General features: G+C 42.8%; 2 protein-coding genes across 6 annotated transcripts in view; one reads left to right on the top strand and one right to left on the bottom strand.

Moving 5' to 3' along the window:
* The window catches only part of TCAIM (T cell activation inhibitor, mitochondrial), a 91844-nt gene that overhangs the window by 72052 nt on the left and 1149 nt on the right, over positions 1-18643 (top strand). The gene's annotated exons all lie outside the window — the stretch shown is intronic.
* The window catches only part of ZNF445 (zinc finger protein 445), a 44179-nt gene continuing 33199 nt past the window's right edge, over positions 7664-18643 (bottom strand). For all 5 annotated transcript variants that reach the window (XM_031019846.2, XM_081823225.1, XM_081823238.1 and 2 more), the window contains 5 exons: positions 17408-17576; positions 16988-17064; positions 16564-16690; positions 15966-16076; positions 7664-15200 (listed from right to left, as the gene is read on the bottom strand). In XM_031019846.2, coding sequence (XP_030875706.1) covers positions 13033-15200; positions 15966-16076; positions 16564-16690; positions 16988-17064; positions 17408-17576 — 2652 coding nt within the window. In that variant the 3' untranslated portion in view covers positions 7664-13032. The remainder of the gene's footprint in view (positions 15201-15965; positions 16077-16563; positions 16691-16987; positions 17065-17407; positions 17577-18643) is intronic.

Genomic DNA, 18643 nt, shown 5'->3' with positions numbered 1-18643 from the left:
AATTAAAGAAGAATTAAAAAAAATTCATGGAAACCAATGAAAATGAAAACACAACTGTTCAAAATCTTTGGGATGCAGCAAAGGCAGTCCTAAGAGGAAAGTATATAGCAATACAAGCCTTTCTCAAGAAACAAGAAAAGTCTCAAACCTAACGCTACACTTAAAGGAGCTGGAGAAAGAACAGCAAATAAAGCCTAAACCCAGCAGGAGAAGAGAAATAGTAATGATCAGAGCAGAAATCAATGAAATAGAAACCAAAAGAACAGTAGAACAGATCAATGAAACTAGGAGCTGGTTCTTTGAAAGAACTAACAAGATTGATAAACTCCTGGCCAGACATCAAAAAGAAAAGAGAAAGGACCCAAATCAACAAAATCATGAATGAAAGAGAAGAGATTACAACCAACACCAAAGAAATAAAAACAATTATAAGAACATATTATGAGCAAGTATATGCCAGCAAATTTGATAACCTGGAAGAAATGGATGCATTCCTAGAGATGTATCAACTACCAAAACTGAACCAGGAAGAAATAGAACACCTGAACAGACCTATAACCACTAAGGAAATTGAAGCAGTCATCAAAAATCTCTCAACAAACAAAAGCCCAGGGCCAGATGGCTTCCCAGGGGAATTCTACCAAACATTTACAGAAGAACTAATACCTATTCTTCTGAAGCTGTTTCAAATAATAGAAATGGAAGGAAAACTTCCAAACTCATTCTATGAGGCCAGCATTACCTTCATCCCAAAACCAAAGACCCCATCAAACAGGAAAATTATAGACCAATATCCCTGATGAAACATGGATGCCAAAATTCTCGCCAGGATCCTAGCCAATAAGATCCAACAGTACATTAAAAGGATTATTCACCACGACCAAGTGGGATTTATTCCTGGGCTGCAATGGTGGTTCAACATTTGCAAATCAATCAATGTGATACATCACATTAATAAAAGAAAGGACAAGAACAATATGATCCTCTCAAATGATGCAGAAAAAGCATTTGCCCAAATACAGCATCCTTTCTTGATTAAAACTCTCCATAGTGTACACATAAAGGGAACATACCTCAATATCATAAAAGCCATCTACGAAAAGCCCACAGCGAGTATCATTCTCAATGGGGGAAAACTGAGAGTTTTTCCACATAGTAATAGAAGTTCTAGCCTCAGCAATCAGACAATGAAAAGAAATAAAAGACATTCAAGTTGGCAAAGAAGAAGTCAAACTCTCACTCTTTGCAGATGATATGTATGGATTTGTCATGAGGGAAGGACATAGCAATACAAGCCTCTCCCATGACTTTATGTAGAAAACCCAAAAGACTTCACCCCACAATCACTAGAACTCATACAACAATTCAGCAACATGGCAAGATATAAAGTCAATGCACAGAAATCAGTTGCATTTCTATAGACTAACAATGAGACAGAAGAAAGAGAAATTAAGGAATCTATCCCATTTGCAATTACACCAAAAACCATACGATACCTAGGAATAAACCTAACCAAAGGGGTAAAGGGTCTGTACTCTAAAAACTACAGAACACTTATGAAAGAAATTGAAGACGACACAAAAGAGATGGAAAAACATTCCATGTTCATTGATTGGAAGAATAAATATTGTGAAAATGTCTATGCTACCCAGAGCAGTCTACACATTCAATGCAATCCCTATCAAAATACCACCGACATTTTTCACAGAGCTGGAACAAATAATCCTAAAATTTGTATGGAACCAGAAAAGACCCTGAATAGCCAGAGGAATGTTTAAAAAGAAAACCAGAGCTGAGGCATCAGAATTCTGGATTTCAAGTGGTATTACAAAGTTGCAAAGCAAACCAAAGCTGGAGGCATCACAATGCCGGACCTCAAGCTCTATTACAAAGCTGTAATCATCAAGACAGTATGGTACTGGCACAAAAACAGACACATAGATCAATGGAACAGAATGGAGAGCCCACAAATGGAGCCTCAACTCTATGGTCAACTAATCCTCGACAAAGCAGGAAGGCATATCCAATGGAAAAAGGAGAGTCTCTTCAACAAATGGTGCTGGGAAAATTGGACAGCCACATGCAGAAGAATGAAACTAGACCATTTTCTTACACCATTCACAAAGATAAACTCAAAATGGATGAAAGACCTTAACGTGAGACAGGAACCCATCAAAATCCTAGAGGAGAACACAGGCAGGAACCGACATCGGCCGTAGCAACTTCTTACAAGACACATCTCTAAAGGCAAGGGAAACAAAAGCAAAAATGAACTATTGGGACTTCATCAAGAAAACTGACCTGATTAGATTTTAATTCTTTTGTTTCTCCATAAAAGGATTCTCTCATATCTTCTATGCTTTTTTCAAGCCCAGCTAGTATCTTTATAATTGTTATTCTAAATTATAGCTCTGGTATTTTACCAATATCCATATTAATTAAGTCTCTGGCAGTGAGTACTACCTCCTGTTTTTTTTTCTGGGAATTTTTCCTTCTGGTCAGTTTGTCCAGAGGAATAAATGAATGAGACAACAAAAAATAAATAAAAAATAAAATAAATAAAAATAGCAACCATGAGCCCAGTGATATACACTAGACAAATCAGAAGAGATCAGAAACCAAAAAAGAAAAAAAAGAAAGGGAAGAAAGAGAGGATACAATCAAACAGGTGGGCAGAACAGTGTGATACACTTGGTCCTGGGTGTCTTTTGGTTTGTTTGTTAGAAGACACTAGATCCCAAATTTGTAAAGAATGAAAAAGTTATATATATACAAAAATAAAATTGAATACAGTGAAAGGAAGCCAAAAATGAATAAATCTATAAAATGTAACAATGACAATTTTAAAAAGACTTTTAAAAATTTGATAAAATAAGAAACTAGTTGAAAAGGAAAAAAAAAATTTAAACTGAAAGACTAAAGAATCATGAGGAAAAACTCAAATTCTATATACTATTTTCCCTTAGCACAGGAGTTTTTCAGTTCTGTGTGATCCATAAACTTGGCATTAGCCTGATGTTCCTGCTGGTCTTTTTTGGGAGGGGCCTTTTGCACTGATTCTCAAGTGTCTTTACCTGGGCAGAGTTGCACCAGCCCTTGCCCGGGGGTCGGACTCAGTGTAAGCTGATTTGGGTTGCTCTATATGGCTTTGTGCCACTTTTGAGGATGAAAAAAATTAAAAATGGCGGCGCCCCAATCTCCAGCCCTGGAGCTTAATGCTCTCAGTCCCCATTCTTCAGTGCACCCTCAGTTAAATGTAGTCAATCCCTTTCGTGTGTGCCAAACTCCAAAGACTCCTGCGGTGCACACCCACCCCAATCCTCCCAGGGGAGGGAGGGGAGTCTCACTGTGGCCTGCTTTCTGGGCCCCTACTCTGGGAGCAGATGCCTTATGGTGCTTGCATGCATGCATGGTGCTTGCACCTGCACCGCTCCCCTGGGGAAGGAGCAGTCTCACAGGGGTTTTGCTGCTTCCTGGGCTGGGCCCCTGCTTGGAAAGTGGTCACCAGATCACCATGCAGTTCGAAGTTTATGGCAACACCTATCTGAGAGGCCACTCCAGGGCTCGCTAATTGTAGCCAGCTTCCCTGCTCCAAAGCTTGGGAACTCTGCTGCACTCAGGCACCCCTGTTCTTTCTGCGACCCTGGGGATCCTGAGACCACACAGTCCCACCAAAGATTCTGCCCCACTTCACCACCTGAGCAATTTTCAGGCAGGAATGTCCCTCACAGGAGCAGACTTCTAAAAGTTCTGATTTTGAACTCCACTGCTATATCACTTTCTGGTAGCTGGCTTATGGAGGCTCCCTGCTCTCACGGTTTATCTTCTGATATATCCCCTCAGATTCACTTCTCCACACCTCCTACCTTGCAGAAAGTGGTCAATTTTCTATTTGTTGAATTGCAGCAGTTCTTTTCTTAGATCCCAGGCTGAATTCACAGGTGTTCAGAATGATTTGATACCTAGCTGAATTTAAGGGACCAGACGAAATGAAGGTCCCCTAACTCTTCTGATATCTTCCCTCCTCCCTCACTGATAGTTTTTATGATCTTCCCAACTCTGCTAAAAAACAGAGAGGATAGATAAGTAATCTATTCTCAGCTTGACTCAGACCACCACCTGAGAAAGCAGTTTCAATTACCGATTTTTTCAATGCATGAGAATATGGATCAAGTTATGTCTCCTGCCAGGTTCAGCCAATCTGAGTTCAGAACATATGGGTTATTTTTATATTTAAAATAAGCTTTAAGTTAAAAATAGAACTACCCTTCTGCCCAGCAATTGCACTACTAGGTATTTATCCAAAAGATACAAACATAGTGACTCAAAGGGGCTCCTGCACCTCAATGTTTAATAATAGCAATGTCCACAATAGCCAAAATATGTAAAGAGCCCAGATGACCATGGACAGATGAATGGATAAAGAAGATGTGATGTGTGTGTGTGTGTGTATACACACACAATGGAATATTACTTAGCCATCAAAAAGAATGGACTCTTGCCACTTGCAACAATGTGGATGGAACTACAGAATATTATGCTAAGTGAAATAAGTCAATCAGAGAAAGACAAATATCATATGATTTCACTCATATGTGGATTTTTTTTTTTTAAATAGGGCAAAGAACTTTTTTTTTTTTAAAGATTTTATTTATTTGACAGAGAGAGACACAGTGAGAGAGGGAACACAAGCAGGGGGAGTGGGAGAAGAAGAAGCAGGCTTCCCGCAGAGCAGGGAGCCTGATGCAGGGCTCGATCCCAGGACTCTGGGATCATGACCTGAGCCGAAGGCAGACGCTTAATGACTGAGCCACCCAGGCGCCCCTCATATGTGGAATTTAAGAAACAAAATACATGAACATAGGGGAAGGGAAGGAAAAATAAAATAAGACAAAAACAGAGAGAGAGGCAAACCATAAGACTCTTAACTATAGGAAACAAACTGAGGGTTGCTGGAGGGGAGGTGGGTGGGGGGGATGGGATAATTGGGTGATGGGCATTAAGGAGGGCACTGAAGTAATGAGTAATAAGTGTTGTATGCAACTGATAAATCACTAAATTCTACCCCTGAAACTAATAATACAGTATATGTTAAATTGAATTAAAATAAAAAATTTTTAAAAATTATAAAGTAAGTTTTAAAAGATTACCAGCCCAACTAATGCAACCAATGACAGGTGGAAAGTCATCCTAGGGTTGAAGCCTCATGTTGTGTGAATGAGACACTTGAGGACAGGAAAACAACAATTCGTATTAGACACTGGATTACTCCAGTACCAGTGACCACAGTTTATCAGTTGGTACATTCTTCTACAAGTCACCTCATACAATTAGAATTACAGTAGTCTTACCTAACATAGCTCCTCCCAGTGACAATGCAGTCACCATGCTTGCTCCCAGGACTCCAACCAGACTTCCTTCTTATGTGCAAATTTCTTTTTAACATGTATCTCTTTGTTAACATGTAAAAAACATGTTTCTTTTTTAACATGTAAAAGTTTCTGCTTATGTTCACATTAGAATGTACCTTGGTAGAATGAACTTCTCAGCTGAGTATCTGATGATTAAAAACTTGTATGTCTATAGAGTAATTGTTTTAATTGTAAACAGACCAAAAGGAAGAAAAATTTGTGGATTTTCCCAAAAACTTTATATTGTTTCCATATGAATAAGATTCATGAGTATAACTAGTATGTGAAATGTTTGCATGAATCTACAAGTACACTTCTCCTGGGTTGCTGACTTCAATATTTAGTATTGGTTTAAGTATACAAGGACTCTTTAGACTTCTCACCAAGGAAGAATCTTCCATGACCATTTTAAGTAAACCTCAATGACGTGTCCAAGGGCAGTTTTTCTGTTCTCATTCAAACCTGAAGTCACAAAGGGAAAACATACATACTTAGACCAATTTTCTCTACTTCTATCCAATATTATTTTTCAGATTCTTAGATCCACACTAGTAATAACCATTGTTGAAACCACTTTAACATCCTATGAAACTTAATCAGCAGATGCATACATTCTCCTTGCCTTACCTAGCTTAAATAGATTTCATAGCAAGAGACTTGAACTAATGTGCCCACATATCAGTTGGGCAACAAAGAGAAATGGCCCAACTATGGGATATAAATGAAGGCAACCTTGCCTTTTTAATTGATTCATTTAGAATTCAGGGCTATAGGAGTCTACTATCTGCTCTTGTCTATGCTCTGTTGGGGTTTTATCATCTAAGTCACTGTTCCACTGGAGGCAAATCAGATGTCTGTGCTGTTTTAATCTGTTAAAATCATAAATTTACTTTGTTAAATTAAACATACTTATTAAATGTATTCATTTTTGTTGTAAAATAATGTTTTTAAGCAGAAATACCTTTAAACACATTCTTGGGGCTTTCAACTTTCAGTTCAATATAATAAGATGACTAAGGCCAAACACCTAATTATTACAAGGTCCACAGGTAAAATCAACTGGTTATGACATAATTTGTATCTTTAAGTGAGCAGCTGTCCATAACATAGCATACATATCTTTTTAAGTAATCTCTACACCCATTGTGAGGCTCGAACTTACGACTTTGAGGTCAAGGGTGGCATGCTCTTCCAACTGAGCCAGCCAGGTGCTCCTACACATAATTTCTTTAACAAATATTCTTGGTCTCAAATCTCTTAAGTCAAACATCCTAGGAATTTTTAAGATAATTTAGGAAAGCTGTGCCAGTTATTAGTTTATTGTCTCTGCTTCAAACCCACTCTTCTATAGATGCTTTTAGATGATGGGGTTGGAACTCTGCGAACCACATCTCTATTTCGCCAGCTATTTCGCTATTAGGTTCTGACATCAAGAAATGTTAAGAGGGAAGCTGCAGTGTTGAAGAATTGTGACTAGTGTGCGTCAACTTGGCTGGGTGACAGGGTGCCCAGATATTTGGTCAAATATTCTGAGTGTTTCTGTAAGGGTGTTTTTGGATAAAATTAACATGTAAATTAATGGGCTTTGAGTAAAAATACTCTCCATTATGTGGGTGGGCCTCATCAAATCAGTTGAAGGCCTACATGGAACAAAAAGACTGGCCTCCCCCTGGCAAGAAAGAATTCTCCAGCTGCCTTTGGACTTCATCTGCAACATTGGCTCTTCTTGGTTCTACAACAATCAGCCTTCAGCCCAGAACAGGAATATAAGCTCTCCTGGGTCTCCAGTCTGTGGTCCATCCTGCAGATTTTTGACTTGCCAGCCTCTGGAATCATAAAACACAATTCCATATATCTCTTTCTATGTGTATACACACATCCTATTGGTTCTATTCCTCTGGAGAACCCTAATACAAGGAGGAAGAGGGGTTTTCTGTGTATGTGGGCACTGCTTCCTGTTCGTAATGCTTTTTCACTCCAGCAGTGGCAATTCCCTTTGGTAGCAGCAACTGGGTCCAACTTGCAGTTCTGTCACCATAGGGCCCTCCTTCCGATTCAGACCAACAGTGCTCTCAGCAGTGCTCTCCTCCATGTAGGTCTGAGTTCAGCTCTACAGGTGCTCTCTTCCAACGTCCTACATTTTAACAATTCTTTTGTTCCTGCTTTGTAGCTTGCTCTGGGGAGGTGGGATCAGTACTGTACCACCACCCCAAACTAATTCAGATGTCAAGACAGATGATAGCACACACATCAAGAGGTCATGAAAAATTTTATTATTCACATAATGTGGCTCTCTGGGAAGAGCAAGACGGGCACCCAAGCTAGTCAGTTTGCACTGACTGCAAGGAGGGGCAAATAGCTCTGATTTTTATTGTAGTTACAGGTGTGGGTTTCCAGGGTAATGGAAAAAGCCAGGGTTTGCATAAATTTCACCTCAAGTGCTGAGGGAGTACCTGGGCTTTCTTATCAGCTTGCCCAGATGTGAGGCAAAAGGGGGGAAGGGGAGGGCTTAAAAGTTGTCAGTGGTCAAACATCAAAAATGGGGTCAGACTCCGTTACAGTTCCCCCAGTCTTGGGATGGCACCAGGTCTCAAGTCACTGCCTCCATGATAAATTAGCACTTTCTTTTGCCTTTTTAGTTACTTAGATATACCTATTAAACAATTCTAAGTTCTTTTTCTTAAAATAATTGGTATAGTTTCTGGCTCCTGACTATAACCTGGGTAATACAAGTCCTCTTTGCTATTCTACAGGGTTAACATTAGCTTAATAGGTGTGCCAGTTGTGCATAAAAACATTTACTCATCTTCCTTCACTTACCTAATAAAATGGAATGGCTGACTAAACATCATCCACAGGATCCCATTTCTTAAACTTTTTTTTCCCATTTCTTAAACTTTTGAGTCTAGAGCTTCTGGCTTCACTTGCTATTTTTAGGCAAAAAGGTTAAAGAAAATAGAGCTCATAATTTCCTATAAACTCTATGTCTTGGACATCAATACAATACACAGAGAATATCCTCGATCTTTTTAAGAGGATGCATGGTATTCCATCAAAGATGCACCAGAACTGTTCAACCATTCTTTTACTAATAGCCATTTGTGTTGCTACTCATTTTTGTAGGCGAAGAAACTAAAGCCTTGAGAGATTAAATGGCTCACTCTAAGTAACATTATATAAATGGCAGAACCAGGATTTCTATAAAATTGTAAGATGCCAAAGCCCATGCTTAAAAAATTTTATTTTTAAGTATTTTAAGCAAACAGTAAAAAAAAAAAAACTATCCCATTAAGCAACATGTGACCCATCTACATCAATTTTTAAATGAAATAAAACACAACTGCAGCTTCCATCTACCCCCCCCCCATTCCATCAGCAGCTCTGCCATGAAAAGGCAGAACACAACTTTCACACAACATTCCAATAAATGATTTTATACTCTTCATCATATAATTTGAATCCACAGGAATATATTATTGTGCAAAACAGTAACAACATTGTTTACTATATGCCAATGATGCTTGCATGCCAGCCACTAATCAAAACACTTTATTACATGCATTATTTCATTAACCATTCCCCCACCCCCAATTATCTTGAGGTTGGCAACTACTATTCCATTTCATTAAAAAAGTGAAACACAAATTAAGTTTAAATAATGTGCCCACAGATAAACAATATGTTTAATTTTACATAAATGGTATATTGTACATAACTTCTGCAACTTTCTCAGCATTTCTGATTTATCTATGTTGAAAGATGAAACTCTAGCTCTTTCATATTCACTTCCCAAAGTACCAAAATCAACCCTTTTTTTTTTTCCTGTTGATGGACATTTGGGCCTTTCCCAGTCTTGCTACCTACACAATACTGCAATGAACAGTACAGCAATGAACAGTTTTATACAAATGTTCCTCCCTACGTGAAGTTCTTCTAGGGTTTATCCAGGAGCAGAACTGCTGGTGGTATGCACACACAAGATTTTGCAGACTGCCTGGCATAGGTACTACAAAATTTCCACTCCCACAGCAGTGAGTTCCCACTGTTCTACACATGTACCCATGCTAGGGCTTGTAAAACTTGTCATCTTGAGGAGTGTGAGAAGTCCATACTAACCTATATTTCCTGTGCTTTCTTCTCCATACATGTCTCTGTGTGGGCTGACGGTCTATCAGCAAGGCAGGGGTCAACCACCTGAACAACTGATTCAAAGACTTTCCAATACCTACCCCTCTCTGAGAGTCCCAGCCCTCTGGCTCTCCTCAGCCCCAACTTCGGTTCTTCCTAGGCAGCAAAAGAAAGCAAGGCAGGGTTCAAAGAAGCCTACATATTCTCCAGGCCAGAATGGGGTACGACAGGAGAACTAGTGGCTGAGGCAGTCAGAAATTTTCAGCTGGAGCTGCATGGCTTGGAACCACCTACAGCTGGTGCTAACTAGTGGCACTTGTGGGTAACCTCCAGTCAACACTGTACTCAGGACCCCTTCAAAACACTCCAATCCTGACTTAGCTGAACTAAATTCAGTTCCATATTCCTTAATAGAGGTAATTTTGTACAAAATCTCTGTATGGCAAACAGATAAATAAGCACCCAACCCGGCCTCCAGAGTGCCCTGTCTGCTGCAGTAGCAGGCCTAATTCTTGGAAACCTGGACAACACCTAGCAGAGTAAGATACAGGCACCGAGAGAGGCGGGGCCAGGGGAGAGGTCTTAGACAGACAAGGGTTAGGGATGGCAAGGGTTAACCTTGATGGATGAGGACCTGAGCCAGCTCAGATATGGTCTACACTCCTGGTGAAGGGGGACAGCACAAGTCAGGCCAGTCCAGGGGTGTTCAGGGGCAGGCAGTGAAGTTAAATCCAACAATGACTGGTACAATGATTGCACCAAAATGTTTAGTAGTTAGCTGCAAGTAGTGAGACTTCTCCTTTTAGCTAAGCTGTATTTACTAATATTTCTATAATAACCATGTATTACTCATATAATTAAAATTATTTAAAAATTCAGGTTATTGAACAGACCCCATCAGTACAATCCCAAAATATTAAAGGCTTACCTCAGTATAGAGGAATTTCTGTTGATTTTCACTTCTTTGTACACTTGAAAATTTGGTTTGAGTGTTTAAAAATAAGTATATCTCACTTTATAAAAATGGCAATAGAAAACCCCTATTGGGGCAGGAACTCTGTGAGGTGACAGTGGCACAAGGAGTTGGGGGGTGGGGAGGATGTGAAAATATGGACAGAAAAGAGGTATTTCCTCGGTTGTAGTACCAGATTTGAAGCCGAAGCTGACGTGGAGCTGCAGCTCTGTGAGGGCTCTGGTCCTAGAGATCAGCTACCTAACCCAGAGCCTTTGCACACCAAGCCTTCTTTCTCAATCCTAGAAATCAGGGAGCTTAATTACTCTAATTTTACATGCCAGAAAATAGATGCAGGTGTTCAGCGACTTGTCCAAGATCATCCTGCCAAGAAAAGGCACACTGAGCCTGGAACCCAGATCTGGTAACTCCAAGGCCCTCCCCATGACCCTGGGGCCTCAGCACATGGGACTCTGATGCCTGCCCAGCCACTACTAGAAACAGTTTTTGGTACTATACCACTGATGGGACACCTGATTCCATGCCATGGGCAGCTGCTGCTGTAGGAAAAGGATGCAGAGCCAGGATTACCAAACCCTCCTGAGTACAAAGCTGAATGGGGACCAGAACACGAACATATGTCTGCCCCTTCTCCCCACCCTCTGACTATTCCATATGACATCACCACAAAGTATCAAAGTCTTCATTTTCACTTGCCCACAACAATCCAGAAAGGATAAGATTACTTGTACTCTACTGAGAGGACATTTTCCAGGTTGGTTTCTTCTCTTGTATTACAAGAAATGGTCTGCCCCACCGGTGTGCCCTGACTCAAAGCATTAAAATGTAGTCTGAGATGGTCCTCTACTATCAAGTGAGATATTTTATTCTTATATTCATAATGTGAGCTCTTCAATAACCAGAAGCAATGACTACTTGCACAAATTTTAGAAAAGTCACTCCTTTATCCTTATGCCACTGAGCTAATTCTTTCTTTTTGTTTCAAGTCAAGCTAGCAAGTGAGATGGAGGTGCCTCCCCCACCAGGCCACCTTTTCTCCAGAGGGCATCAGTCATGGGAACTGGTACCTTTGGGTTGAACCCGATGCCAGCACCGGATCCAACATGCGAAGAAAGCTACACGAAAGGTTAAAGGGTCCCCATAGTGTGCACAAGTTAGAGATGCAAGCAAGCACAATAATTAAACATTTTCAACTGTTGAGAGCTGGAGGTCTTATAAAAAATTCAGGCCCTTTGAGGGGAGAGGAGAGAGTCCCATTATTGGAAACTGACAGCAGAGATAACTGCATAAAAATCTTTCAGCTATATAATTTCAGAGTCCCTAGATCTGTGGTTAACCTTGTAAATGTAACTCAGATTCAGACCACGTCACTCCTCAAATTAAAACTGTCCAAAAGCTCCCTACCTCCCTTTGAGGAAGCTCTAGTCCCAGTGGGGACCCATGATACATGGCGTGGCCCACTACCTCTGGGGCCCTCTCTTCTGCTGGCTCACTCCACTCTAGCCCAGGGACTTCCCTGCCATTCTCCAAGGACAGCAGACAAGATTCCACCTCCTGTGCCTGGATCTAGAGACCCACAGGGTCCATGCCCTAACCTCCTTCAGGTCTTTGCTCAAGTTTCACCTTCTCAGTTGAAGTCCTCCCTAACCAGCCTACTTAAAATCACAACCCACCTCCTAATCCAGCACTGCTTCTCACTTTTCTCTGATTCATTCTGTCCACAACACATATCACCATCTGAAGTACTATATAACTCATTTGTTTATTGTCTGTAAAGATCCAAGATGGCAGATCTTTTGTCTGTTCTGGTCACTGCTGGGTCTCTAGCACACACAACAGTGTCTGGCATATGGGAGGTGCTCAGCACATTTCTGTTGAACAGACGGCCTGCTGTTGCCCATGCAGACTGTGGGGCGGAGACAGCGACAGGGCACTGGAAGAGCCCCATTCTTCAGGTGACTGAGTCCAACTCTGCTCTCCTCCATGTGCTGCTGAGACAACTGTATGCCCACGGCAGATGTCCAAGCGAGATATGAAGGCCAAAGCTGCAGCCAGAACTCCCAGGAGGCATCTAGGGGAGACTACAAGTTCTTGCTGCTATTGCTGCTGCTTATAAGGTCAAACAGAATATGCACTACCACAGGATTCAACTGGCCCCTTCCCAGCAGCCACAGCCCATTACATCACAGACATTTTGTCAAACTACAAAGGGCAATAGTATCTGCTTTTCGACTTATTATCTGGCTGGGGGCTCCAGGCCACCGTGCAAAGGCCACTTCAGGGGCCCAAGCCTCCAGAAGGGCCCCAAAGAACAGGTTGCTGTTCTTCCCCAGCATCACACTCCCCAGCAGGTAAGAAAAGGGATGCCCTGAGTTTTTGAATCCTCAGGATTCTCTGCCACCAGATTCGAAAATAGAAAGGGCTAGACCCTTTGTGAAGCTTTCCCCCATACTGCCTATAATTAAGGGTTCTCTTGCAGGGCTGCTAGGAACCCCTCTCCCCCCACTGTCAGACCCCAAGCTAATCTCTAGTATGGTTTTTCATATGCCGAGCCAAATTTGAAGACCACCTGAAGGTCTTCCCACACTCTCTGCATTTGAAGGGCCTCTCTCGAGTATGAAATCTCTTGTGGCTAATGAGCTGTGAGCTTTTGTTAAAAGTTTTCCCACAAGTGCTACACTTGTGGCACTTTTTCCCAATGGGTATGTTCTGGAGTCCAGTGATCCTGGAGCTCTGGTCACAAGCTTCCTCAGAATCTTCAAGGGGCTTCTCCCCACTTGGTTTTAATTCCTGTAAACTCACCCCTGTGTCCTGGCAGGAAGACAACCCAGCTAGGCTGCATTCAGACTGTGCCACTCTGGTGTGTTTTCTCTGATGAATGCAGAGGGTATGTCTTCCAATGAAATCTTTCCCACACCATTGACATTTAAAAGGTCTCTCTTTAGTGTGGATTCTCTGATGATTAACAAGGCGATGTTTTCTATCATAAGATTTCCCACACAGATTACACTTATAGCGCTTCTCTCCACTGTGTATTCCCTTATGATCTAAAAGACTTCTTTTACGTGTAAAAGTTTTCCCACATTCTTGGCACCAAAATGGTTTCTCACCAGTGAGGATTTGTGGCTGCAGATTTGGCGTGTTTCCACTTTCACGGTACTCATACTGTTTTTCTAAAGAGTGAATCCTCTGATGACGGGAGAGGTTAGAACTCCATCTGAAAGCTTTCCCACATTCTCTGCACTTATAAGGCTTCTCTCTGGTATGAATTCTCTGATGGATGAGGAGGAATGAGTGATTACGGAAGGCTTTGCCACACTGGCTACATTTGTAGGCTTCCTCTGTGGTATGACTGCTCTGAGGAACTTGTAGAACTCTTTCCTGACTAAACGATGGCCCATCCTCAGGTTTTCTCTGAATGGCATGCTGCTTCTTATGAGCAATAAAGGCTGACCGATGGGTAAACTCTTTTTTGCATTCACTACATCTGTATGGCTTCTCACCCGTGTGAATTCTCTGATGATCAATGAGGGATTTCTTTCGAGTAAAAGTTTTCCCACACTGCTGACAAGGAAAAGCTTTCTCTGTAGCCAGGGCATTCTGGGGCTGACTGCAGCTGGAGGTCTGTCTGAAGTCTTCTCTACATGTGTCTTGATCATAGAACTTTTCTTCCTGGTGCATTCTCATATGACGAGTAAAGTTTGACCTCCACCTAAAGGTTTTCCTACATTTGGTACATTTATAAGGTTTCTCCTGAGTGTGGACCCTCTGATGTTCAACAACATATGATTTACAGTGGAAGGATTTCCTACACTGGCTGCAGTCAAAGGGTTTCTCCCCACTTTGGTCTCTCAAATGATGATCAAATCCTGAGCCATAGGTGAGAGCTTCCTCATACTGATTAGACTCAAGAAATTTCTGCTTAGCATGGGTTTCCTGGTGTAGACGGTAGGCAGACATACGTCGGAAAGCCTTGTCACATAAACTACACTTATAAGGTTTCACTCCTGTGTGAATCTTTTCGTGTCGCACACAGTTTGAGCTCCACCTGAAGGCTTTCCCACACACCCTGCATTTAAATGGTTTCTCTTGAGTGTGAAGTCTCTGATGACATGTAAGATGAGAGCTATGACTGAAGGTCCTCCCACAGTCACTGCACTTATATGACGTCCCCACCATGTGAAGATTCTGCCCATGTTGGTGATGTGAGCTAAGGCTGAAGTCTTTCCCACGTGCTTCCTTCGCATTTGCTTTTAGTCCAGCATGAATTCTCTGATGTAGGCTAAATCCGCCAACTATGCGCCTGAGCCCTTTCCCATATTCCTTGTAGTCATAGTGGTATGAACTCCCTCGGAAGTGTCTGCTACAGCCATGTTTAAGGGATCGCTTTCTTCTGGGAACTCTCAAATATGTGGCATGTTTTAAATTACGACTAGTACTTCTTCCTGATTCTTCAGATTCTTTTTCTGTCCTATGACTGAAATTGGTCTCTTCTTTCTTAACTCTTACTTGTATGGGACTTCTACATTGTTCCTTTAGCCTGCTCTTCTGTTCAAAAGATTCTCTGAGCCCCATTCCCTCAGAAACACTTATCATCCAACATTCTGATGGCACAGCTAAGGTTTCTGCTTCTTCCAAAGGTTCATGTTTTAAGACGAACTTGTTTGTTTTAATCTGGAGCTCACCTCCTGACACAAAATAAAACACAAGACAATGTACTCTATTCCATACTTGGAACTGCAGAAGGCACCAAAGGACAGAAAAAAAAAAAAAAGCCAAGATCTTGGGTGGTGAAGCTTGTGCTTGACTGACAATACCTTTACCAAATAGTCCGGGAAGGCAAGACATGGAAGAGTATCCCCCAGATGACAGGGAATGGAGGAGGAGAAGTAAGGTGGGCACAGCAGCTAAACATATGCAGAAATCACATCCAGTTAAAAAGTGAATGTTAAACAGTAAGATAGGGGACAGAAATCATGGTAAGACGATAAGAAGGCTCCCAAGAGCCCAGGAGAGGGGCTCCATGGAGGGATAGCTGAAGGAAATGGAAGTCAAACCTATCATAGGGGCAAAGAAGAGGAGCAGGAGTGGGATTAGGGTTCTTCAAAGAGCATGAAGGGGTGGGCATGGGCCAGGGATCAGTAGGAGTACAGCAGAAGGATGAGGAAGAGCATCACTGAATGGAAAAGAGTGCAACAGTGAAGCCCTCCAGTGGGCAAGAACAGTTACTGAAAAGGTTCCTGGGGAAGGGGTAGGGCCAGAAACAAATGTCTAATAGGCCAGTCTGGGGAGGAAAAACGGAGAAGCCCAGCACTCCTTAGCAACACTGTTAAGGATCTTCCTTCTAGCAAACAACAAAGTATGTTCCCTGTGACTTACTTGGTGTAAAAGACCTTAAGAAAGAGAAGAATAGATGTGAGAGGAGTAAGATCCAGAGGTTTTCTGAAACTCACCTGCAGGGGCAACACCTGGCTTCCCCTTAGGCTGAGCTCCCTGGACATTCAGGCCCCATGGCTCCCTTGCTTCCAACCAGGAAATCAGAACAGGTTTGGTGAATGGTCCCACTGCAGAAGAGAAGGGGATGGGATGAAATGGAAGGGTGGATAAATCATACAGAACTATTCTCCAGGACCCTCTCAGGCCTGAGGTCCTGGCAAGGACAAGGGAAAGGCCAGGAAGGCTGGTGGAGGAAGCCAGGACAGGAGGCCCAGACAGCCATTTCCAACAGCTCTGAGCAGAGACTAAAGAGGCTGAAAAAAGTCACAGCCAAAAGGATCACTAGGATTCTCTGGAGGTGGGAGCTACATGACAACTCAATCAGTTAAATCAACCAACACCGTTTGGACGTCTAACTAGGAACTTGACACGTATGACTTTTAATCATTGTAATAATCCAGCAAATAGGCATCATTATCACCACATTTCAAGAAAGAGGATTAGGTGATAGAGCCAGAGTCAGAGCCCAGGTCAGGTCCCTGTCTAGACACCATAATAAAGAGTAAGAAGGCAGAGGTAAAAGTGGGTAGAAGCATGGGGGTATCAATGCCTTACCTAGAGAAACCACGTTCCCGTAATTCTCCAGCATCACATCTCTGTACAAGTTCCTCTGAGCAGGGTCCAGCCATCCCCACTCATCCTGGGAGAATGTCACTTCCACATCCTTGAAAGTCACAGCCTCCTGAAAAACACAGTCCTATGTCTGAGAGTCAGTCTACAGCTCCTGGCTTTTAGGAGAGGGCAGGGGAAGGGGACAAGCCAGTCTGAGTGAGCACAGGATTGATCTGGTAAGGGTGAAAGAGAGAGCATCACCCAGTAGAAGAGCTCTGAGCTCAAGGAGGATAATCTGGTCTCCAGGACCTGGGTCTCTGGATATGAGGTCATTGGACACAGAGACTCAAGATGAGTGGGAGCCTCAGTGACTCCACTAGGCAGCAATGCTGGGATGTCATGAAGGACCAAAGGTCTTATGGCTCACCCGAGGCTGGGATGTCAATGGGTCTCCTGGACACACCTCTCTCTGGGTAAGGGCAGGCACCTGGGCAACAGGAGGCTCTGAAGGAGAAGAAAGAGCCATGAGAGAAGGTAGCCCAGCTCTTGGCACCCCACTGAGGAGGCCCACTCTTCCCCCACATAGAGGACTCCTGGGCCTACAAGGAGGTATGGAATATTGTTATACACCCATTTCACATTTCCCCAGTGTCCGCTGAGGGCTGGGGAGTGGGAGTGGGGGGGTGCAATGGGAGGAGGAGCTAGGTAGACATGGGTTACAGAAGGGTAGAAAGGACACAGGGCTAAGCACCAAGATTGAAAGGGATTCTCGTGAGAGGACAGATGGTGAAATGACAACACTACTTTGGGATGTGTGGGATACAGCTTAGAGCTAGATGGCGAGTACCGGATTGCCCAGCCAGGAGGTCACACACTCCTATTTCACAGGGAGGCTCCAGGTGGTCCCCAAGAGTAGAGCCGCTCCTTAGAGGTGAAGCAGGGGGCCATATCTGTGAGGCTCGCAGGGCTCCTGTACCCATCCAACGTACATCTGGGCTCTGGGCAAGGGCTGGGTCCTGGCGAGAAGAAAATGTTGTGAGAGTATCCCCATAGGAATCAGAAAGCAAACTCAGAGAAGAGGCCATATGGCCAATCTTTAAGGGCAGGGATCCAGGGAAGGGCAAGCCAGGCCCTTCATTACCTACAGGCAGAGGGGAGAGGAAGAGGAGAAAGCCCAGGGAGGCCCACTCATCCCTCAGCCTCCCTGGGCTCTAGTGTGAGCCATGAGGGAGATAGGTGGAGCCAGATTCCAGCTACAACATAGGAAAGCACCCAGCAAGGCACTGCTGTCAGGCTTCAGGCGCTGCAGGGACACCTCCCCACTAGCCCCTCAGGCCTCACCCTGGTCTGGAACTTAGAAATCAGAGAGAAGAAATTTGTCCCTGAGTTAAAATGATAATGGTTCACCGCAGAGATGCAGATAACATCTACCAAGTATCAGGCACTGCTCTAGGCACTACCAAGCATAGTGACCTCAAAGAAACAGGACAGCTTCTGCATGTAAATCTGACTGAGATGGTACCACTGCCAGAGAGGCAATGCTACTTGTGAGGGTCAGCCACGGAACCACAGAAGAGAGTCTCAGGTACAAAAAAATGGCAGTGCCCATCCAAGCAGAGACTAGAAAGAGGCAGTCTTTGCCCTGGGACTTCAAATGGTTCCAGTCTCTGAGGCAAGGCTATCCCTGATGTGGAAATGAATATTGGAAGCTTATAGCCAATGAACCTTTAAGTTTTTTCTGGTCCTGTGGCCAAGACACTGACCACATTGATTTGGATGAATCTTAGCCTGAGGCCATGAAACATGTGATACCGAGCTAAAAGACTGAAAGATGATGAACCTGTTCCTCCCAAACCCTACCAAAAAGAGAATAAAGAAACAATACAAAGATGGAAGCAGACAGCCCAATAAGTTTAAGAACAAAATCTCTCAGGACCTAGTTGCTCAATGCTGATTAACCACAGGGTGATTATGTAATTTTATGTGCATCTTAAGCCATTCTGTTCATTTTTCAGAATTTGGGAGGTGTTCTCCCAGCCCATTTTGTTTTCTAATTTTTTTTAAAGAATTTATTATTTGTCAG

Source organism: Leptonychotes weddellii, chromosome 1 (assembly GCF_054177405.1).
Source record: "Leptonychotes weddellii isolate Sample4059 chromosome 1, ASM5417740v2, whole genome shotgun sequence".
NCBI classification, from domain to species: Eukaryota; Metazoa; Chordata; class Mammalia; order Carnivora; family Phocidae; genus Leptonychotes; species Leptonychotes weddellii.
This window is presented reverse-complemented; position numbering and strand designations above follow the sequence as displayed.